This window comes from Aulonocara stuartgranti (assembly GCF_965226115.1).
Source record: "Aulonocara stuartgranti genome assembly, chromosome: 4".
In the NCBI taxonomy this organism is placed as follows: Eukaryota; Metazoa; Chordata; class Actinopteri; order Cichliformes; family Cichlidae; genus Aulonocara; species Aulonocara stuartgranti.
This window is the reverse complement of record NC_138942.1, coordinates 8,188,913-8,212,711: the sequence shown is the minus strand read 5'-3', so window position 1 is coordinate 8,212,711 and position 23,799 is coordinate 8,188,913. Positions and strand designations below refer to the sequence as shown.

The following is a 23,799-nucleotide window of genomic DNA, read 5'->3' as shown; positions in this document are numbered from 1 at the left end:
TCTTCATTGCTTTCTCTGTCTCTATTTGCTTCTCTCTTCTCCCTCCCTCTCTGTCTGTCTGTCTGTGTATCTGTTAGTCTCACAGCAGACTAACACTGCGGTCATTTTACAGACTATTTTCATAAGGTCCTCCCATTCACTTTGCAGAACCAGCCTGTCATCCCACAATCCCCGGCGGCATCATCAGAACCCATTTTGGTACTGTGAAGAAGGGATGAACACAATGACTGTGTGTGTATATGTGTGTCCATCCCCCTTGTCACTCCCGCTCTTTTTCCCACTGAGCGCGTGCCAGCTCTCTATGTTTCCTGGCTGGCAGGACCGAAGGAGAGACGATTGTTCTGCATCTACCCAGAGACCCTTCCTTGCCAAGCCTGGGATGAAATCCTTTCTATAGCGCTAACTCCTCACAGTCGGGCGCCTCACAGCAAAACGCACACCATCACTTCTCCAGGTGGGAGGGTGATACCATGTCAGAAGTCAAGCAGATACACAGAAGTCTGTTTTACACGCTGCAAAAACATGTTTTTCTTTCTTTTTGCAAGTCAATTGTTCCTGTTTAAAAAATGTTCCCACCTTTAAATAAGAGCATTATTTTTGCTTTAGAAACTAAATAATGTTTTGTTGATTGCGTGGAATGATCTGGTTTGTTTCAGGGTGGTCCAGTGTTATTATAAACATTACATGAAATGTTCTTTAATTCTTATAAAAAAATTCTTACTGAAATGTTCTCATTATCTTTACCTCTTTTAGTTTCCCCTCATTTCATTGCACTGTTTTTAGTTCAAGAACTTTGTCCCACCAAAATCTCTGAGTTTAATTATTTCAATGATGGCACATCAAATTTGCATTTCAGACCCAACAATGAATTTCAATTACTTAATCAAGACAAGCTATATCAAAAGGTTGGGTTTTTAAAAAAATCTAAATTATTGTTAACTGAATACTGCACTGAAAAAACAAACAAAAAAACAACCAAAAAACAAGTAGGTATTTTTGGCTTGCTTCAAGGTCAAAGTTAGGGGGCAGTTTATTAATCCATAAAAATGGGATTTGCAGTGCTTCTGTCTAATAAATCAAAGCTGATGATCATAGGCAAGCATAGAAGAAAAAAGTGTTTATCACCCTGTGATGAGCCAGAAGGCTACTCTAAAGTTCTTGCTTCAAGTTTGGAAGAGCTGAGGAAATTAATGGTGATGGACAGAGCAGGTCATCCTCTGATGGCAGAAGAGGCGGGCGAATGGAGATTAAAGGTGACTGAGAGAAGCGGAGTAGATGAAGGGATGAAGGAAAAGGGAGAGATGAAAGGGAAAGGGGAGAGGTACGGAGGTCGTCCGGGGGGTGATCAGTGAGGTGGATGCGATGCCATCTGACAGGTCCAGCTGGGAGACTGCCCGCCCCCCAGCGCTGCAAACTGGTCAATATGGAGGCCAATTACTGCTGCCCATGTGACCAGGGCATCATCCAACCCTATCATAACACACATGCACGCACATGCACGCGTACACATGCCATCTGTGTAGACCAGCAACGAACCCCAACCCCCTCTGATCCAGTTGCGTCCCTGCGCACGCTTCTACTTAACCTCCTAAACAGGAGGCCAGCCACGCCCACCCCCCGGAACCTCCTGAGCATACCGGAACTGGGCCATGGTAAGGATGTGATACAGGTCAAGAAGAGTTTCTGTACTCAAATTACGTGAACAAACATTTCTGTTCAGGTAGCCATCCTATGCGTCAACATCTTGCACCGCAGAAACCCCGGAAAAAAGCACCTGGCCACCCGCCAAGGTCCTGAAACCTACCTGGCTCTCACCCTGATCTCCACCTCTGTTTTTTGGGGCGGTTTTTTTGCACACCTGGCAGTTTATCCCTGCCCCTTTTACCCTCCAACCTCCTATCACCCCTTTCCCCTCCACCTTACTTCCTCCTCCCCCCACCCACCTCTTTTTCCCTTGGCAGAACCTCCAGCAGTAGCACACTCTCAGTTTAGCTTCTGCCTCGTCTCCTGCCCCACTGCCCGTACTCTGCGGTGCCCCATTGTGCGATAACAAACAGATGTTGTGGAATTTCCTCTGAACGAACTGCCAGTGACAGGCCTGCACCCTTGTCTGGCAGTGTGAGGGGCGGGGGTGCGCACTGGCACAGAGTTTGGCAAAAGGGTTGGCCGATTGTTTCCTCAGTCTGTACACATGTGGAACATTTCAGTTTTTCAGCGCTGCTGCGTGCGCGCAGATGCCAGAGAAGTTAATGTAAACACTGGTGTGTGTGTGTGTGTACTTTCCTCATTCTTCCTTTTTTTGTTCATAAATTATTAAATATCTCTCTCTCACACACACACACACACACACACACACACACACACACACACACACACACACACACACACACACACACAGTGTTGTATATTTCTATGTCTCCCTGTCTGTGTCCCTTTTAACTGACTCATTTTGTTTTCAGTCACTGACAGATTGCGACAGCTCACAATCTCTTGAACAGATCATTTCCCCCCCATCGACTTTTAATTCCCAGCGCTTTTATCCCCCCTCATATCTTTTGCACATATTCTTAACTGATATCTGCATTTAGCAAAACACTCGATTATTATTTTAGCTAGACGTTAATTGGAATTCACACCATAGTACTTGTGACATTTTGATAATCGCACTATTGACTGTTATGTCGGACAAACACTAGATTTTTTCCCCCTACCAAGTTGAGTGAGAAAACGAGTGGGCATGAACATGATAATTTAAACAGCGAGATTCATTCACTCACTTTTCATCCTGAGTGGAGCACGGAGTGTCACTGGAAGTTTTTTTTTCTTAAGTCAGACTAGCTAAATGATTTTTTTTGTAAATGCAACTTAGTTTTTATTTACGATATCGCCACTAATTATACATTAAATGATTTAATCACAGAAAAGAACAAATGTTCGCAGAAATTCATAAACTCTATAAGAAAAACACTTGTGAATTCCTCATCTCTTTTCTTTTTTATTGACGAGAGCTGCATATATTTATATTTAAAATATTTCTCAGTTTGACCTTATTGCACACTCCTTTATGAGCTTATTGTGTCACAACCTCTCTTTCCCTCTACACGCACTTAGCGCTCACGCAGAGGCCTGTAATCGTTCCATGGAACTAAAAGCATAAATGCGTTCACTGCATGACTAACAGTGGCAAGTTAGTAGACAAGAGGTTGCCAATCTAACTGATTTGCTCTTTTTCCTTCAAAGCTAAAACCTTTTGCAAGCTGCCTGCGATTTTTTAAATCAACTACTACTACTTTCTTTCAAATTTGGCTGTTGCGTGTGTCTGTATGTGTGCCACCAGCCTAATTTGTTGCAAGGTAACCACATGTGAGGGCTTTCAACACCCGCAGTTAAATTCCAAGGATGCAACACAACCTTCTTGCAATGCATGAGCTCGTGTACTACATAACATTAGAGAGAAATATGCATATTCATAGACCAACTCTTCACAGAAATGCCTTACTGCTGTGTATCTGCGTGAGTTGTGTGTACGATGTGTGTGTGTGTGTGTGTGTGTGTTTTGCGAAGGGTTACTCGGGATGAGCGCTCTCGTTTTTAAACGTCCTGGATAATGAACAGATGCTGCAAAAATTAGGAAAGAAACATCGACTCCTCCCAGCAGTGCCACTTTGGCCCGGTGAACTGGCACACTGGCGCACACACTGGGTTGTCCTCTCCGGAGCTCCTGGTGCTGCTGCTGGGGAACATTAAGGGACTTGGCACGGCTTTCCTCCGCCAGCCTGCCAGCCTCTCACTCTTTCACTCTCACCGGACTGTGGAGGAAGAGGAGGTGGTGATGGTGGTGTCGGGGGTTCGGGGAGTATTTTGATAGATGCCCTCTCCCACTGCTGGCTGGAGTCACTTTTAGATTGGCTCCTCCAGAAATCCATGCACTCTTCTTTTTATTTATTTTTTCTGCTGATGAGGCCAAAAAGAACATAGGGGCACAAAAGTGTTAACACAAAAAAGCAGAGTGGGCCTCAGAGTTTTATGTGGGAGGAGGTTTAAAGCAAATAATCCGAAACAACAGTGTCTGATTATCGGTTTGATTCCCACCAGGGACTGTCACTGCACCCATGAGTTGAGCTTCTATAAATACAAGTATTTCTTAAATATATTGATCAATCTTCAATGATATTTATCACATAAAACAACATACTGTTATTACAGAAGAATTTACAGACTACTTGAGGATCAGTAAAAATATATGCCGTCAATATGTCCGAACTACAAAACGTGTAACGATATTTTTTTCCCTGTTACAGGTATGTTCTCGACGAAAAACTCGTCTTTTTTCAAGCTTTTCAAGGCATTATAATTTTTATATTCCACATGACGATATCTTCCTCTTTTGGGGAAGAGAGAGGTAAAAATGGCAATTTTCATAACTTAGTTTTCACAATAAAACACTCATTTTATTTTTAAATGATGTGAATCGTCGTTAGATCAATACCCAGTAAAGACGTCGAGGTTAATAAGTTGAATATATACGTTTAATTAAGAAAGTGCTGATTTTTTTTCTCTTTTTTGACGGAAACTGCTGTAAGTAAAAATTGCTATTTTTTTTTATTGGTGCATGTTTTACACAGAACATTATTACATTCTCACATAACTTATGGTGTGTCGCATTCATCCAAACCTTAAGCATTGATATCAGCAGATTAAATTCGTGGGAACACACAGATTTGCCGAATTGACAGGAAATGATCAGCAAGTTGTTCCAGAAAAAAATACATGATTCCAACATTTCAAAGCAACATTTTAAACATCAATATAATTAAAACATTCTCCGCTCCCAAAACATCTGATTTATTTTAAAAAGCCGTGGAACAATCTGAGTTATACTTTTTGATATATTTATATAATTATTTGTTTTCTCTTCGGTGTTGATGTTGCGTACCATCACCCGCCACTCAGGTCCTGTGTGTGTCATTACAGCAGTGAGCACCCACCACATTTTGGGGAGCATATGGGTTGCAGGGCAGAGCTCCAAACCCAGCCGGGGTCGCAACGGCTGCCCCTTGCACTGTGACAGCGTGTGGACACCACACGATGATTTTTCTCCCTTTAAATAATATATACATAAATTAAAGGTGGTTAAATTGGTTTTTAGAAGTTATGTTATTCAGACTTCTCCTCTGTGATAACTTGATGTGTGTGATAGGGAGAATTTACACCTCATATATCCACCTGAATCAATTCAAACACCTGATGAAGAAGCCTATATATTCATATTGCCATATTACTGAAGTGTTTAAATGTTTTCAGATGTGTTAAAGTTTGAAGAAGGGAACTTTTAGGAAAGGAAAGGGAACTGATTATACATCAGCATGAATATGTTAATGAATAGTCTTTAAAATAATATTGTTTTAACAAATATTTGGATTTTAGCTGGTGTCACGGCTGCATTGCTTCCGTTGCGTCAGGATCGCAAAGTGTGTGTGTGTGTGGGTTTTCTTTTTTTACACAATTATAAATATGAAGGCATTTGAAACAAACAGGCCTAATGCTTATGTATCAATGATGTAAAGAGTATTTAAGCGATCGAAATAATGTGATGATTAACAGAAGAGGTGTTTATGTGTTTTCCTTTTGGTGTTGGAACTTTAGACTTCTGAATGAGCGATGGAATATTCTGGTGCAAAAGAAAAGGACATACACAACGTGTTTGTTTCCTAAAAATCTAAAAAAATCACTTGCAAAATGGAGCCCTTTATGTTCTGCATGGCGTTAAGCTTCACACTGCATGGACCAAACACCAGGTGTAAGAGCTGTCCGAGGTGCTGAAAGAGACTTCTTTCTTCCTTCTTTCTGGTCAAGAAAGTGTGAAGGAGACTCCATGATGCTGTTAATTGCAGCGCTTAGCATAATTTAATCTGTATTTCGTGAGTGTGTTTGTGTGTTTGTGTGTGTGTGTGTGTGTGTGTGTGTGTGTGTGTGTGTGTGTGTGTGTGTGTGTGTGTGTGTGTACGTGTGTTCACCACGGTGTCCAGGTTCTATTCATCTTGTAGATTCTCCCTTAAGCCAAATGTCCGCAGTACATCTGTTGACGTCCTGAGATACATTCAAATCTTTCCGTGCATTTTTAAAGGCGGAGACCTTCGCCAGGCAAAAACGACGCACTGGCACCATTTTAGTCAATCTAGAAAGATGGCAACACCGATCTCTCCCTCCTGCCCTATTTTATAGGATAAAAGCCCCGAGGCTTGGAGGAACTCCTGCAGGTTGTGGCACGAGGCCCGGTCAGGCTCATAATATCCAAAAGGAGTGATGCAGGCTATGCACTTTTTTTCCTTATAAATTAAAGTCATTTTAATAATAAAACGCATGTAGATGTCCAAAGACTTAAAAAGGAATCAATTTGCACAGTCTCGTTTATCGTCGTTTTATTGTACCACACAGTTTATTGAATACAAAGTTAAAAGACTTGAGTCTTTTCAAAAAATAAAGCAATAATAATATTAATAAAATAAATAAATTAAAATAACGAAAGAGCAAAAAAAAAAGATAGAACAATGGTCAGCAACACAGTGTTCCCTTCATTTCCGGACACTATTAACATTAATTAGAAAACAATACAATAAATACGTGCAATAATAATAATAATAATAATAATAATAATAATAATAATAATAATGATAATAGTGAAGTGTTTAGCATAGCAGATTGCAAATAGAAAATATGGAACCAAAAATTTGATTTGAAAATAAAATACAGTGCAATGGCTCACTTAGAAGAGCAACGGTAATATGTATGAATAGAAGTAGAAAATTAAATAAGAAAAAGTCCGATTCCAATGTCATTTATTTATTTATTTATTTTTATTTTTTTGTTTATTTATGTTTTTTATTTTAAAGTTGAACATTGTGGCCAGCCCATTTTCAGATTCGTGTTTATTCCTGTGTGTGTGTGTGTGTGTGTGTGTGTGTGTGTGTGTGTGTGTGCGCGCGCACCCGTGCGTGCAGCAACAGTGCTGATGAACATACAGTGTCCTTCTGGGCCTACTTGCCTCGCTCTGTGGCCTCGTTAGATTTTGCATAGACGCAGAAACGATTGATTTGCTGTAGAACAGATTCTTCTAAAGCAACCCAACAAGTACAGTTCTCAGGATTTTTCCCTCTGTTTTCGTCTGGATTTAATTATTTCTCAAAAAAACCCAAACAAACAATCAAACACATCTTTCCAAATGTGATGTCGTTTTGCTCGGTTATTCATGTATTTTATTAGAAAACCATCGCAAATATCAGGGTAGAGCTGTAGCCAGTGATGTAGTGGTGAATAAATTAGTGCGTAAACTTTGACTCCCAGCCATGAAAATACAGACAACCACCAATACAAAGACAAACCACAGATTAAAATTATGAACAATGTAAAATTCCATTTTCCTCATTAGTCTTGATTTGTTTGTCAAATTTCCGCTTAGAGATAGAAACATTGCGCAAAATAACACTTTGCAGGTTAGGTATACTACCTTCCACTACATCTCTGACTATAGCAAAAACATGTTTTAAGACAGAACAAATTAAAAGAACAACACTAATGACAACAAGTGGAGGATTTCCCCCAGAATGCCTAAATCCTGGCGGGTAAGCTTGTCAAAAAGTGTGCCGTGGATAGATTGTTGATTGCAAGGGGACGCACGATAGGCTTGTCGTCTAATTGTGAAAAAACGCGTTCAGTTCATCATAGACGGGGGCCCGTTCGTGGTGTATGTGCATGTCGTGGTAAGGCAGGACGTTTTCAGTATGAATACCGCTCCGGGTCCCCGAGGAGCCAAACACCAGGTTGTGGGCCCCAGCGGGTCTGGAGCCGGGCAGACCGGAGTAATGCATAGAATAGTGGTACCCCTTCTCGTTGTCGGGGGACGCAGAGCCTTGATGCTTCAGGGAAAAGTTGCCATTGATGCACAGAGGCGGACTGAGAGGCCCCTCATATTCGGGACTGTTATACTCCGGGGATCCGCTCCCGCCATACAGTGAGTCGTAAGTTGAGCAATAGCCGTGTGTCCTCAACGGGTGCGAGTTCGAGCCCGGTTGGCAGTGGGGGCTAGACAGACGCGCGCACTGGTAAGGGTAGGAATGCATGGAGAAGGAGCCTGACCCATACCTGCCCCCCTCCTGGCACTGTTGCTCAGTGAGGAAGTTGCGGGAGTTCAGCTGGAGGCATCCAGCCACCAGGTTGGTTGTAGGCTGGGAGAGACCCTTGCACAGCGTCTGGACGTAGGACACAAGTTCAGGCCTTTTCCCAGAGCGTAATATCTCAGACAGGGCCCAGATATAGTTTTTGGCCAATCGTAACGTCTCAATTTTGGACAGTTTTTGTGTTTTGGAGTAGCAGGGCACCACTTTACGCAGATTGTCCAGAGCAGAGTTCAGGTCATGCATGCGATTGCGTTCTCTAGTATTTGCTTTCATCCGCCGCATCTTGGAGCGCTCGACCCTGGCTTGGGTCATTTTGCGTTTTTTGGGGCCCCGTTTCTTGGGCCTGTCTCCCTCCGTGTCCTCTCCGTCGTCCTCTTCTTCCACTTCGTCGTCCTCGTCGTCTTCCCCATCGTGTTCTGAGTGAGTCCGACTGCCTCCTCTTAGACCAGAGACCTCCATGCCGTCCTGGGTGTCCTGATCCTCCTCTTTGATCTTGTCGCTGTCGCTGTCTTCGGCCCAGTCGGAATATTTTTGTACGTCGGGAAGCAGCGAAGGATCACTGAAAAGCCTCGTTAACATTGTGGATCTAGAGGGGAAGGAATATATCGAAAATTAGGCCTCGGAATCACAAGACATTTTGTGTGGGCGCTGCAGATTGCGTGACAGCGAAGAAATTTCAGATACAATGGTTCCACAAAAACCCTAAATCAAACAAACAAAAAAAACTTCCTTTATCGCACTTCACAATAAAAAATTCAGATATTTGGCTTATTTTAGGATTATATAAACTCCCGAGGATGTATTATATTTAAGGTTATTGCTAAATTGTTGTTGTCCCAGAAAAAATGACAAATGCGTAAATTTGGGGAAAGAGTAAAAGTGAAAGAAAACCCTCAAATCCTTAGGCTGGGCTACAGCCAGACGGATCCCCATTTAATTCCCTGCTGTCAGTCGTATGCCCTGACGCGTCCTATCGCAGCGGGTCCCAGCGGCAGGGGCCACATTACAGGTCCCATGGGGGCCCCCACTTTCACTCCTCCTGACGCCCATATACACTCCTGGCTGCATTCCAGCACCTCTGCTCATGGCAAGCAAGGCAAAGACGATTTTATGTAATTGATTTTGTCTGATCATATACACATTTATATATATATGAGAAAAAGGGAAACGGAACACAAAAAATCCGTTTTTAAAACATATCAGATCAATGAAAATAATACTAATCATAGTAAAAGTACACAAAATACTGTCACTATCATTATAATACCTTATTATTAACCGTTAACAATTAATCATTAATGACACTTGCTGACTGTAACGTCTGAAAAACGAAACGAAAACGATCAGCCTACCACTTGATTAGCAAATGCAGTCCCATCACAGAAAAAGAAACACCCAGAAACACGGTGATCTTTGACAGATTCAATAAGGCTCCACTGGCTTCCTCCCTGACACGTTCCACTTCCGAGCTATTATTATAGTGCAGCAGCAGATAGACTTGCAGCTCATGGTAAGGTAGGCTGTGGTGGTTGGTTAATTATCTCGGGGGGTGTGCCAGGGGCAAAATCTAGTTTTTAAATCTCAGGCTCAGGAGGTTTGCTCAATTAGAAGCAAAAACACAACATCGTTTAATTAACAGACCGTGCAGCTTACATGAAATAGATTTCACACATAATTCAGTATGCACGAGTGCACGATTTCAAAGCACTTTTTAGTCAGCGATAACCTTTACAGATGGAAATCGCTTGTATCGTTTTAGCCCTCGTTAAATATAAAAAAATCAAGTCGTGAAATGGCCTCTCTTGCAAAGCCTCCTGCCCCTCCACTGAAAAAGGCTTTGTTTATGGTTCAAACCATGTTTTGGCGAGATAGATTGTTGAAGATAAAACTGGACAAACAGAGATAAATCATGCCGCAGACTGCCTGTCACAGTCAATGGCGTTGTCCCACCCTTTCATTTGCTCCGAGACTGAACGTGCAAATCATCGACAAAATCATCAATAAATCTCCCATTAAGTTCGAGGACGTCCTCCATCAAGGTACCGGAGCCGATTTATAAAAACAAATCTTCCACGGAAATGTCTCACACTCATTGTCTTTTGTTTGTCAGATTCAAGGTCCAGACGCAGGAATCTCTAAATCAAATTAGTGTCCGATGTGATCTATTTACAGCCTGTGCGCTGTGATCAGGGCTGCTCCAGTCCTCGGAACCGCTCCTGTAAATGATCATAAAGCAGTGAAATCGGGATCAGGAGTCGCTTGGCTTTTTGACTTGAGCGCGTTAGGCTGTCTGATTTATGATAATCCAGCTAGTTTGGGATGTTTGAAGTTGAAGGGCAAGCCGAGCAGGTGAGAGAGTGAGGAGCTATTTTGTGCAAATGCGCCCGCATTGGTATCCAACAAAAAGGCAAACACGAAAATTGCACGTTAATGCGTGACATTTTTTTTTTATTAGATTGGGTTTCAAAGCGTGCCATCACCGGCATTGTGCTTTTAATCTAGTGGATCGATCCCAACATACCAGAGCAAAGTCACTGACACTGGAGGCGACTATACATTTACATTTTTATCTGTAGAATAGACCTTTACAATAAAATGTATGTGCAATAAATGTGTTTAAGTCACCTCTAACATTTATTAAAAGTTAATTCTGACAATATATCCAAACACCTGGAATTAAAATGCATTTAATTTATAGATTAAATTTCTCCTACATTTTGCACGGACACTTCAGCAACACTGATAGTTTTTTTTTTCTAAGCCTGTATTTTTTTGTTCCAACTTACCTCGGCTCGAGCTCTTCGCAGGGGATGGGAGGAGAAAAAAAAACGCTCTTTACTTTCAGACCATCTTCAGGGACCACACGAGCGAGCGAACCACCGCTCTGTATCAGAGTATAGGTGCAGGAAGCGCGCGTCTTTCTTCACTGGTGCTGACGTTAAGCGGTGCCGCTCTCCCAGCACGCGCGCCCGAATAAGTGGAGCTTGTGAACGAACGTGCGTCTTGGCTGTGTCTTTGTGTATACGTGTGAGTGACTGAGTGAGTAAGTGAGCATGTATGCATGTGTGTGTATGTGTGTGTGTGTGCGTGTGGCAATCGTGAGCTACCGGGGACGGGGTTACATACCAGCTATGGCTGTGATGCCAGCGCCCATATGGCTGGCACGTCACCGGCAAGAGCCATCACATGAGAGCCCGGTGATTGACATGCGCCCGCATTCGGAGAGATTTGCCCTCCCGGGGGAAAGAGAGACACACAGAGAGAAAGAGAGAAAGAGAGAGAGAGAGAGAAGCAGGAGGAGGTAGATGTGATGGTGGTGGTGGAGGAGGAGGAGGAGGAGGAGGGCTTCGCCATCTGTCACCGCGCTAGCGCTCACACAGCCAGAAAAAAAGGAGGAAAAACAGAAGAGAGAGGGAGAAAATAAAATGGTGGAACAACAAAACTCATCATTGTTGACCTGTGCTGCTGTTTCAAGACATGTAAGCTACTTTTTTTTAAATTCAAACCTGTGAAATTTGGTAATCCCCTGCCAAACTCACGACTCGGCGTTTAATACAATATAACGGAGAGCTGCACAAATATCCCCGCACTTACCACGAAAAAGGTGATATTAAAAGGGCTAAAGACAATTAAGTATGTGAAGTCATATCAGAAAACCCACTGATGCTAATTCCATATATTATGGTAGTCATCACACTTCAGCATCACCCATGAAGGATATACTCTTATAAAAATGTGGAATAAGTGGCAATACAGTGGGTAAACTATAACCAGCAGTCAAACAAGAGCTACTTAAAATATCTGAGCAAGCAATTAATCAATTATCTTCTCTCAAAGTCTATCCTCAAAGCCTATTATAAAATCATATCAATTAACTCTCATCAAATGAAAGGTGGGCAAACCGTGTTTATTTGTGGGGTTTACCCTCCACCACAGCTCCGGTTCAGAAGTTGAGTGGGGGAGGGAGATGAGGATGCATTATAAGTGCATTAAGACCGTGGAACAGACGGCATATTGTTTATTTATTTACCTAATTGGATCAAATTATGCTTCAATGTATTCAGAGGAACGACAACCAAAACCAACTGTGATTTGTTCTGACTCTTCTGGGCCCAACACTGGCTGCAGATGACCCACTTGCCGGAGCTTCAAATGAATTAGATTAAAACATATACCATTACATAGGCTTTAGCTGCATGCATGGTGTGCGTGTGTGAAGATCAAATGTTTACTGGTAACAGTGTCTGAATGTGTGAGGTTTGCCAGAGCTGCTGGTCATGTTTTCAGCATGCAATGCTAAGCATGGAGGGCGGGTGGGTGGGTGGGGATGTCCACAGGGGCAAGTGTCACAGAGAGAGGGAAAGAGATACAGAGACACAGTGAGAGGATGGGTGAGAGAGAGTCTGAGACCCAGGTGTGCAGACCCACTAGGGATGTTTGAAAAATGAGGAGGAAGGGGGGTGTAGCAGTAGATGACATGCTGGTTGAATCTGGCAGAGATCCTCAATATTTAGGAGGCATGTTGGCACATCAGTGGCAGAGATGCAAGAATTCCTTGCCACCAGCGCCCCGATCCCTCCAATATGTCTGATTTGCTGCATTGTGTCCACCCCAGCTCAGAGATCTCTCTATTTAGGAGGCATTAGTGGAGTTAATGTGGGAGAAATGAGCCTGATGACCACCAAGTCCAACTTGGCACAAAGACACCCATCGGGCTGAGGGAACAGGGACCTGGAGGCTGAGAAATAGCTGATAGAAGCTGATCATGTCCTTGGGTCTGGATCACCCCTACATTGCCTGCAAAGCCACAACTATGGCAGTGTTTGGGAGGTTGCGGGGTCATCCCTGGGGTTAACGCTAGTGTGGCAGCTGTGGTTAGGGAGCCGTGATGTTGCACATTCATTAATGTGTCTCTTATCCCTTATGGGAAAGAGGGAATGATAAACTGGCAGTACCTTGAACCACGGTGGTGTGATTGTGTCAGCATGTGTATTTGTGTTGAGGGACACTGAGCTTCACTGCTAGCCAAATTGGTGCCCTATCCTACCTCAGCTGGACGGTGGAGGGGGGGAGAGATGCGAGCGCTGTGGTGATGGGAGCCTGGTGCTTCCCAACAAGTCCAAAACAACCTTCAGGTCACCTTGCCAAAATAAATGCTAAATGTCAACGGCGTGGCTTTAGCCAGCACTGGGCTCAAGGCGGCTCCAATCAAGGAGAGTTTGATCTGAAATTGAAATGCCAGAGAAGAGCTTGTTTGGAATTATGATGTTTTAGAATGACTTTGCATCCGGTTTGTATGTGGATTAGCCTTAAGTAAGGACCACCTGCTGTGCTTTTACAGGCTAAACGCATGCAGTCAGATTCTAAATTAAAGCCCTCTCCCTTTAAGATCTCAAATTCTCCATCACTCGTTTCCTCCATGTTCAAATGACACATAAGAGCCTTTCAAAGTCATCAAGCCACACCTCCCTATACCGTTGTCATTCCCTCACCCCTTCCTTCTTCCCTTTTTTTACTGTCAGACGTGTGAGGTGATGACCTGCACTTCACTTGTCTTTCTGGAAGAAGTGCAAACTTCTGCTGGCACAAATATGACATACAGCTCACATGCACACACACATATACACACATACACACGGACCCTCCCACCCCCATCAGACTCCCGGACCCCATCTGCACTCTCCTCTCTCCAGTCCCCTAATTGCATATGCACAAATGCAAATGCCTATTAATTAATTACTTGACTAATTAGTGCAGTGGTATTTTAGGGCGATAAATCAAGTAGAGATGGGGCCGAGGACGGCGGGGCAGGAGGAGGGCTGCACGGAGCATCGACAATGAACCCACACCAGAGGGAGTAATCCTAATGTACAAGGCTTGTGCGCGTGTGTGTGCTGTGAAGAGAATGTGCACAGCAGAGATCCTGAAGTAAAGCACCGTTTAAAAATGCTGAAGAGACCAAAGAGGTGACTGAGGGAGGTGAGTACTTTCAGTCTGGAAGAGGAGGTGAGAAAGGTAGCCAGAGAGAGGGGAGGCGGGGGGAGAGAAGAAATTGAGGTAGGTTGAGAGATGACCTCTGCTCTGCCAACTGTGCTGTTTCCTGGCACGCGGCCAAGCTCGGATGCTCGTTGCACCTATTTTCATAAAGGAGAAGGGATCAGCTACATACTAGGACTGCTACTGATCCATATGTATGCTCACATTGTAAACCTTGTACAATAGTTCAATGAGCATAACAGTTGGCATCATTTACGCAGCGATACTGATGTGATAATTGTGGCATCTGTGATTGGGAGGTGAATAATTCTGGCAGCCATGATAAGCTGTGTATCCGTCTATGTATGTGTGTGTGTGTGTGTGTGTGTGTGTGTGTGTGTGTGTGTGTGTGTGTGTGTGTGTGTGTGTGCCTGTAGGTGTGCCAGGCCCCCACCATAGGTACCCATGGAGATCTCCGGACTGAAATATTCATTCTTGTTTGCTCGCCCAGACAGTGTGGTCCTAATTGCAGCATCAGAAAGCTCCACCTCTCCCTCTCGTCTGGCTTGGCTGCAGCAGAGATAAACCTCATCTGGGAGCAGGATGTCTCTGTAAGTACGTGTGTGTGTGTGTGTGTGTGTGTGTATTTGTACACCCGTCCTCTTTTCTGGGGTTTTTAGGTGGGTGCTTGGCTTGCTCTTTCTTCACTTACTCATTTACAAATGTTGCACACAAAGCCCCCTTTTCGAGGAGCGCTTCTCATCACAAGTCTGTCAAATTCATTCATTTGATTTGGTGCATGTCACATTTTCCCCTTGTATTTCAGCTTGTCTTCATGCCTCATTCCTTCTGCCTGTGATGGAGTTGGGTCGACTATTGATCTTTCTGTCAACATGTCTGTCTGTCGATCTGTCTGTCCACAGGGCGAATATGAGGCTCTGGAGTTTTTCATCAGTTCCCGTGCCAACCCTACCCATGCCTGGCCAAGCTGAACCATCTTGTGGGATTTTTGGCTTTTAATTATAGTAAGAGAGGATTAATTATGGCAGTGGAAACAAGGGGCCATGCATTATTGATGCTATGAGTGAAGGGCTGGAGGGGGTAGAGGGTGCTAATTAAATCACTGCCCTACTGCCATGTCCTCCTCTGTCTCTGCCTTCACCATGTCTTCCACCTGCTACAGCTACAGCACCCCACCCTACTTTGCTCCTGACATCCAGGCACACGCGTATTGTTGCTCTCACATATCTACCAGTCACATCACCCTCTATTATCCTTGAGGAAACCTACATGTCAAAGTTTAAACACTGAGTTTCTCTCATTGTTGCCTCATGTCCCTTCAGCTTGTCCTTCATCCTCATAGTCCTGTCTTAGAATTTTCCTCTCTGTTTTCACTGTATCTTGATTAGACTGCCGCATCCTATTAAGAGTGATTTATTCAACTGTTTAATACCCCTCAGTGGCAACACGTTTTTAAATTTGCTTTCATCCTAAACGATCACCTCAGTTTCAGTTTCAACCCCCACTAGGAAAGTTATTTCTAGTCAACAAGGGTTGAGCCTGCTTAAGAGCCAAATGTAGCAAAAGGCTGCCATCTACTGGAATTTGTTTATAATTATATCCTTTATTATTTAATGGTGCTGAGTTTAGCTTTGAGTACTATCTGTATTTACCCATCACTTATCACAAATTGAAGTGGAATTTGCAATAAGTGAAGTGTAAATACTGTCAGGCTTTTTTCTTTGGAATTTCTTTTAGTGCTTATTTCATACTAGAGATTATGCCAAACAAAATGCTTAAGAGTTTAATATATTAAAAATATAACTGATAGGTTTGTAGCTTGAACCTATTCGCTGGAACGTTGAAGACAATATAATTACACAGCAAGCAAGACACGAAGTACGCAAAGTTCTTCATGTTTCTCGTGCACGGGAGAGAACCGGACAAACGCCGTTCCTTCGCTTGACCCCAGTTGCTCTCATCTGCTCCCCCATAACACTGCTCTTTTATTGAAGTTACATGAATATACATAGCTTCATTAACATATGACGTCTACATACAAACAAAGAGTACCTTCCCTGTGTGTGTGTGTGTGTGTGTGTGTGTGTGTGTGTGGTCCGAGTGTGACCCCATAAATGACTTCCCTAAACCTGCTGGTCTGGAAGTCCAGCAGTTCATCTAAACAAAAGGCACTTAGCCTAAAACAGATATAGCTACGTTTATCCTACCATAAAACAATAAGAGAAGGTACGACCTCTCACATGCTCCCAGAGTGCTCTGGAATGCACACAAAGTTTGCAGACTATTAAGGATCAAACCTCTACAAATCTAAAACTAATTATAAAACTCTAAGCATATATAAGTAGATATTTCTAAGCATAAATGACAATAAACAATACAAAACCTAACAATAGCACTGTAATATAATTTGTTGATATAAAAAGCAACCTAATTTCTGGCAGGTGTGCTTTCCGCAAGTGAAAGTGATATGCAGGGTGTTGCACAAATTAATCTACAAAGTTACTTTATGTGAAAGTCCACCAAAGAGACTACAGGACACACACACACACACACACACACACACACACACACACACACACACACACACACACACACACACACACACACACACATATATATATATATTGCATCTATACTATCTAGATTTTATTGTCTAGATTTCCTGAGAATGTATAGTTGAAAGTATGAAACTTTACTGTCCTTCTGTTTGTGAACTGTGACCTCAGTGGTGTTCTAGCATGGTCTGTTGCTGGTCTTTACACACTAGTCTGGGAACCATATTTTACTTTTCAAGCAGCCTATCACACTGAAGTTAAATTTTAAGAACAATTTGCATTGACTTCTTTATTGTTTCAGAAGGTTTTGTGTCCCCTGATGTGTTGTTGTATATTGTTTTGTTCCTGAATTATTTTTTTTTTCTTTGCATCTGGTGTTCCTTCACTGATTCTCTTGCAGGTTTATTTGTGCGATCTTGTCCTAACAAACTCCAGGGGGGTAATTCCTTTTATGCCTGTCTGATTTCTGCCATATTTCCATGCACAGCACTCAGTGTACCACTTCAGATGATGGCTTCCACAGATGGCACCCAGTGGTTGAAGGAACCTGATTCAATCAGACAACCTGATTTGGCGTCAAACATCCACCCTGCTGAAATGGTGAGAAAAATCTGAAAACAATCCAAGTTCTGCACAAAAATAACTCATAACCCCCCCTTCCACTAGCACTAATATCTAATCAGCCAATGAGATCGCAGCAATTCAGTGCTTTAGACATTGTCAGGATGACGTGCTTAAGTTCACACCAAGTATCAGAATGTGGGCAAAAAGTAATTTAAGTGACTTTGAGTGTTTTTTTGGTCAGAATATTGTGGAAACTGCTAATCTCCTGGGATTGTCCTGCACAACCATCTCTAGGCTCTACCGTCAAGAAAAAAGATAATATCCAGTAGCTGGCAGTTCTTTGGTGAAAATGCCTTTGATGTCTGAGGACAGATGAGAATGACCAGACTTAATCAAGCTGATGGTAAAGCATCGATCAGAGAGCATCCCTGAATGCACCACACATCAAACCTAGAAGTAGACGACCATACCAGATACCACTTCTGTCAGCTAAGAACACAAAAACTGAGGGTCCAATTCATATAGGTTCACCAAAATTGGACAATAGAAGATGTGAAAAATTTTCCCTTCATTTCTGCTGTGACATTAGGGTGGTCGGGTCAGAATTTGTCAGAATCATGTAAACATGAGGCAAAATCTATGAGCAATGTTTTCAAAGAATTAAGGTCATTCTGAAGGCACAAGGGGATAGAGCCAAGTACCAGAAAGGTGTACCTAATAAAGTGACCAAGGAGTGTATGCATATATACATAAAAACAAATGAAAAGAAGTAAAGCCTTCAAGACGAAAGTCGTTTAAGAACTTGTAATTACACTAGTAGAACAGTAGATGGTACACAAGCATCTTTAGTCAACACAATGCAACATAATGTCACCACAGTTGGTGCTGATACTGCTGGGAAGGGCAGCTTTCCCAGGTGTATCCGACTGTGGTTTTTTATATGAACAGAGCGTGTTTATTGTGCGATGGTATGTTATATAACTGGATGAGTGAGGAGTCAAGTGAGGTGCTGACTGATACACAGTATCTCTCTGTGCCCCTCAACTGAGATACCACCTGCTATTATGTTATAAAGCCTCTCTGTCATCCAGACTAATGGAATACTTCACCTTTCACAGTGATTTTTCTCCCTGAAATCCCCTGTGAATGTGCGGGTTTATTACTACTACAGGACCCAGCAGGTAGAGAGAATTATGCTAGCCTCAAAGAGACGGGTTAATCTGTTATATTGTTGCTTTTTTACCAACACAGTTCCTTGTTCCCTTTTGTTTTTGACACGACTTCATTGAGATAACCAGAATGCATTTCGTGCTTGAAATGGTTGGGGTATCTTCTGCAGGGGGTCTAATGCACCTGTGAATTAGTTTCATAACAGGAAGGCTTTTGTCAGATGGCACAAGATGCTCTGTTTAGGAGCAGATAGAATTGCAGACCTTTTATCTGGGTTGGAGTGTCTCCACTGTGAGTACTTGTGTGCGTGAGTTTACAGTACACATGCCACACATTTTGTACAGGTTGTCCCTGCTGCCTGCTGGAGTTATTATAAAGCTCGCTGTTCTAAAGCAGCTAGTAAGATCTATCTTCAGAAGGTTTTTCCTGTGGTTTTGCCAAAACAGTGATTTAATGACAAGGCGGAAGCTAAATGAATAAACACTGTGAAGTGCAATAAAAATAGAGCTAGAGACATGCGAGTCTGCATATCGATGAGTTTAGACAGTGTCTGTAAATACACGCAGCAGCATCATGAGTAGAGCAAGTGACATAACTGATTTAATTAGAGCTACAAATAAATACTGACTTCCCCGGAGATATTCACTACAGGTAGGCCGGCACTAGTGTAACAGTGCACAAATTAAAAAATTAGATAGCTTAGTATCAGAGCATTAAAACATTTTTTCCCCTTTGAAGTAGTTTTATTTGTTAATCCCTTCATGCACAAATGAGTTCTGTAGAATATCTGTTTGCTTTCCAATTAGAGCAATTTGTTCTACTTGTCAGTGTGTCGGCAATGTGGAGTAATGTCGTTAATATGACAGGCGGTCGGGGGATTTTACAATGCCTGGCTGCTCTGATTTGAAAGCTTACCTGACAATTTGTCTCTGTAGTAATCCATACAACCAAAGCGGGAGGATGCTCCTGATTAGCATGTAATGTTTGAATACATTTTCCCTGTATAATGCACTGAAATAGTCAGCCTTGCGTATTCTACTGAACCAAACGGTTTCATCTTTTAACATAATTTCAGCTGCTTTCGTGGAACTGTACACAATGAGCTGGCAGAACAGAGCAGCAGCCAGTAACAGCAACATTAAATACTGTTAGATTTTCCTAGAAATAGAAGGAGTCGACTGAATTTAGAAAAAAAAAATCTGATTTACTAGTGCTCTAAATCTGATTTACTGGTGCTCTAATGTAATTTAGCTGGTATGTGCTTTGCATCATGTGCAGCATAATGATGGTGAATCTTCAGTAAAATATGAAATCATTTAGTTAGAGTGTTTAAAATGTGCTTTTATTATGAAGTATGAATTTTAAAGGGTTATTTTAAGTATCAATAACAGCACACTCTTTTCTGACCAGTTTTAATGATCGTTTATTATCATTTATTTTAAATCTCTTTTTTTATCGTATTTTACTTGATTTATAAACACTTTCTTTTTATTTGCTGCTCCTTTCTTCTCTAAATCCTGTCTTATTTTGCCCGAGAATTGTGATTGCTTTTCGAAGAACTACAGCGTTATCTGTAATTGAAGTTTCAGATCCCAGATGATCATCCTGTTTATGTTTACTGTGCCAGCATCACACTTGCTCATTCAGTCTGTGTGTTTTCTTTTTCTCTGTTTTTATTTATTCACTTTTACAAAAAACCCTCCAAGAACCAGAAATTTATTTTATTCCACTGTGGAGAACACAAGTGTGAGATCTCTACATCAAGCACCATTTACGCAATCTATATGACGTCTACTGTATTGTCAGTGGATATCCTGGGTTTTCTGATTTGTGGAATTTGGACTAACAGAGCACTTTCTTTTCAAAATGACAGAAATTGCAACTTTCATATTTTATGGCCAGAAGGGATGTTTAGTAATGAATTTTCATTCAGATATTATGATGCTAAAAATCAAATTGTCTGCAATTTGATAGTTTTAACTTAGTATTTCAGAAATGTATAGGAATTTTTACTCCTTCCAAAACAAAAAACTCACATTTTCAATTTATGTCCATACTTCAGGTAAAAGAGGACTGTGGAGGAAGTCATTATAGCAGGAAGGACATGGTTAATTTAGAGGTGGTATGTTATAGAAGAATTGTGTAATGTAAGGTTCTGATGCTTTTAAGCATTAGGATTTCTAAAAGGGAAAAAACAATATTTTTTTAATTCACAGTCATGCACATCATCTATCCTACTGAATATCCTGTTAATTCATATAATAAATAAACTATACGATAAAAGGGCATTAAACTATACCCCTACTGAAACTGGGTTGTTTTTCACGATGAAACCTGAAAACAGGATACTGATCTGATTACATCAAAAAGAAAATAGGTAACCAGGTTTTAGAAAAAAAAAAGTCAGATTGCACAAACCAGAGAATGGTGCTCATCTCTAAAGGTAGCATTAAAACCTAAAACACTGAAAACATTGTTCAGCATGACTCAGTTATAGCAAATCTGTCTCCACGACTGAGTTTATACAGATTCTCCAGTATTAGGCAGCCCATCAAAGTCATAAATTATCAATTATCAATCAATTAAAATCAATTATCTTGATGTCTCTGATGAGGGGGAAAGAATAAAGTTCTCTGGAAGGTGAGACCTCTCTTAAACAGAGAGGCTGCCTGAATCTGCCCAAACGAATTCCTGTGACAAGTTTCTAGCAACCACAATGCTAAAATTATTTTAAAAAAATCTAAATATCAAAACAATTCTTTCTTAGATGAAAACAATGTTGAAGACAAACATACATATCAGCTTTGGTGCTTTTTGGTGCATTTTTTTTTTAGCTTTATCTACTGACTGTGACATAGCGCAGTTGCAGATTTCCATCTTAGCCAGCTTCACTGTCAAGCAGGTCTCTTCAGCTACTAGTGCTAGCAGAGCTTTAAGTTCTTTCTGGGTTTATCACTTATCTTAAAATGGGTTTAAAATTTTTTGACAAAAAGATGAGCTAAGTCCTGTTTGCACTTGTCAACACTCATGATAAACAGATCCTTATTCTGAGTCAGCTTGGCAGATTTAATTCCTGTGAAGTGGGCAGCATGCTGGAATTTGCATCTGATTACAGCATTGATATAGTTTCTTCTCTCAAACCTGCCTCCCAACAGAACCCTGCAAAGAAACCTGTTACAGAGTTTCAGTAGGATTTAAAAATAGGCCACAAAATGGTCTGCACTGATATGTATTTATATTCAAATACCTAAGGAATGTATTTAGTTTAGTCCAGATCCCGAATGCACCATCAGTATGAGAAGAGGGAAATGAGTGGTTTATTGAGTGATGCATGAACTCCATCTTTTGATACTTTGATATGTTTGTAGTATAAGCAAAAAGGGAGAATGACCTTAAACTTGTCACTTGTATTTTCTGTCTCTGTTTGATTAGGTTCAAATTATAAATGAGGCGTTAAATTACAGTGTTAGGTTTAGGTGCCGGTACCACTTCATTATGCTTGGGGGAAGCTTATAGTTTGACTATAAGTTGCTTCTAGTTTGAGGAAACAAAGTTGGAAACAAATTCCTTACATATGCTGTCCCAAAGGAATAGTGTGAAAAGCAGATGTGATGTTTTTCCTCTTTTTTTTCTTTCTTTACTAGCTTTAGCTTGATGGTATTTTTAGCTGTACGCAGCAGCGGCAGTTCCCCTTTCTTTTTAAATTGGGCAAAATTGCTCAGAACTATAAACAGTGTGGGAAATTAGTCTTACAAAACAACAGAAAACAAACAAACCTCTGAACGTGATCATCAGCCTCAAGTGTAGCTTACAACACAGGCTCACGACTCTTTGGATTATTGAAGTAAAAGTCATAATCCTACTTAGGTAATGGTGAAGAATTTTTAGTGGAGAAATGGATTAAGCTGCAAATTAAAACCCGAGTTCAGTAGATTACATGGATATTTGTTTGAAGTAAGATGCACCATTGGTCATGTCCATGCTGTCATCCAGTGCAAGTAGGCATTGGGTGGGACTCTTACACTAGAAGTAGGAGGACATATTTTAAGAGGGCCTTGTGCTATCTCATGCCCCATCATTGACAGACATTTGGTACTCAGTTACAGTAGCTGGACTTCTTTAAAGGTTGTGCCTCTTTTACCTATCTTTTAACTCTTTTTAGCAGTGTAGCATGAGAAAAAGGAGGATGTAAATGAAGTGAAACAAAACATTTAAAACGACTTCACTTGTAGGTTTTCAGGCACTGCACAAAAGAGAGGCCTCTTTGTCTTGCTGTTACTAATGGTACTGATCTGACAGAGGCTAATTAGAGCTTTCCTGTAATGGCCGTATTATAGTTCTGAGGAATGCCTGCAAAGCATTCCTTCATATTTGTACAGAGACCAAGTTGAGTCCCAAATCTGTGTCTTATTTGCTATGACGAGAACAAAGGCACTGAAGTGCACCTGTATTTATTACATTTGGTCAAATGTGCCTTTCAAGCTCTAGTAAACCTCCCTGATATATAAAGTATGCTTCATGTCACTCTGCAATGGGGCTATCTTTTAAGCATAAAGAAAAATCTCTGTTTGATCATTGCCTCATTGTCGATTTGAACTACTCAATCTCTGGATTCATTAAAAGTTGGAATCTGTACCTTGTAGTAAACTAGACATTTACACAGACCCTTTTACACAGTCTTTATAAAATAAATAAATAAATACAATTGTGCAATCCCCCTGAACACACTACAAGTTATGCAACCACTCTGGAACAAAATCAAATAGCAGTGCATTACTGAAATTTCTTCAGAAGCACTCAGCAACATCTGAGACAATCTGTATGTACTCTATTTTTTCATAAACCTCAAATCGCGACCTTTTGGGACTTCATGTAGCAGATGAAGATAATAATCCACTAATGAGTTGCATCTTGCAGGCATGTGGAGGTGGTGCTTTGCTTTGAACAGAAGTGGCTTTGTAGCAGGGTCCAACACTCAGGCAAACCCTTGAAAATGCAATATGCATTCTGGCAAGTTCATTTTGTTCTTACCAGCAGGATAAACACTCAGTTTACTCTTTTTCTTTCAGACTCTGTAGATGCAGTCCCCAAGTGCCATATATACCTTGACCTTCTTTGTTATGGCCACAAAGTCCCTCCAGCCCCTTGTGCACTTCCTATTCCTCCTCCACTATCACCAACACTATAGCTGACTCCTTCATTCCAGCCTATGCCAAAGCCCAACTCTGTCCTGAGGCCAAATCCACTCCTCTCCACTGTCCAAATCCCTCTGCCATGTGAGTGAAATAACAGCAAGGCCCTGAAAATAACACTGACGCTGTCCTCTTTTCCCTGTA

General features: G+C 41.6%; 1 protein-coding gene across 4 annotated transcripts; it reads right to left on the bottom strand.

Moving 5' to 3' along the window:
- Nucleotides 1-6,439: 6,439 nt before the first annotated feature.
- Nucleotides 6,440-11,441, bottom strand: LOC309704219 (neurogenic differentiation factor 2-like). 4 transcript variants are annotated; one of them, XM_082529266.1, is made up of 2 exons: nt 10,964-11,441; nt 6,440-8,763 (listed from the first exon to the last, which is right to left on the bottom strand). In XM_082529266.1, exon 2 carries the CDS (start codon nt 8,754-8,756, stop codon nt 7,692-7,694), a length of 1,065 nt encoding a protein of 354 aa, XP_082385392.1. In that variant the 5' UTR covers nt 8,757-8,763; nt 10,964-11,441; the 3' UTR covers nt 6,440-7,691. The 4 variants fall into 4 exon arrangements, 3 of the variants coding, with proteins under 3 accessions (XP_082385392.1, XP_082385391.1, XP_082385393.1); XM_082529265.1 differs by lacking the exon at nt 10,964-11,441 and adding an exon at nt 10,128-10,237; XM_082529267.1 differs by lacking the exon at nt 10,964-11,441 and adding an exon at nt 9,530-9,719.
- Between the last annotated feature and the right edge of the window lie 12,358 nt (nt 11,442-23,799).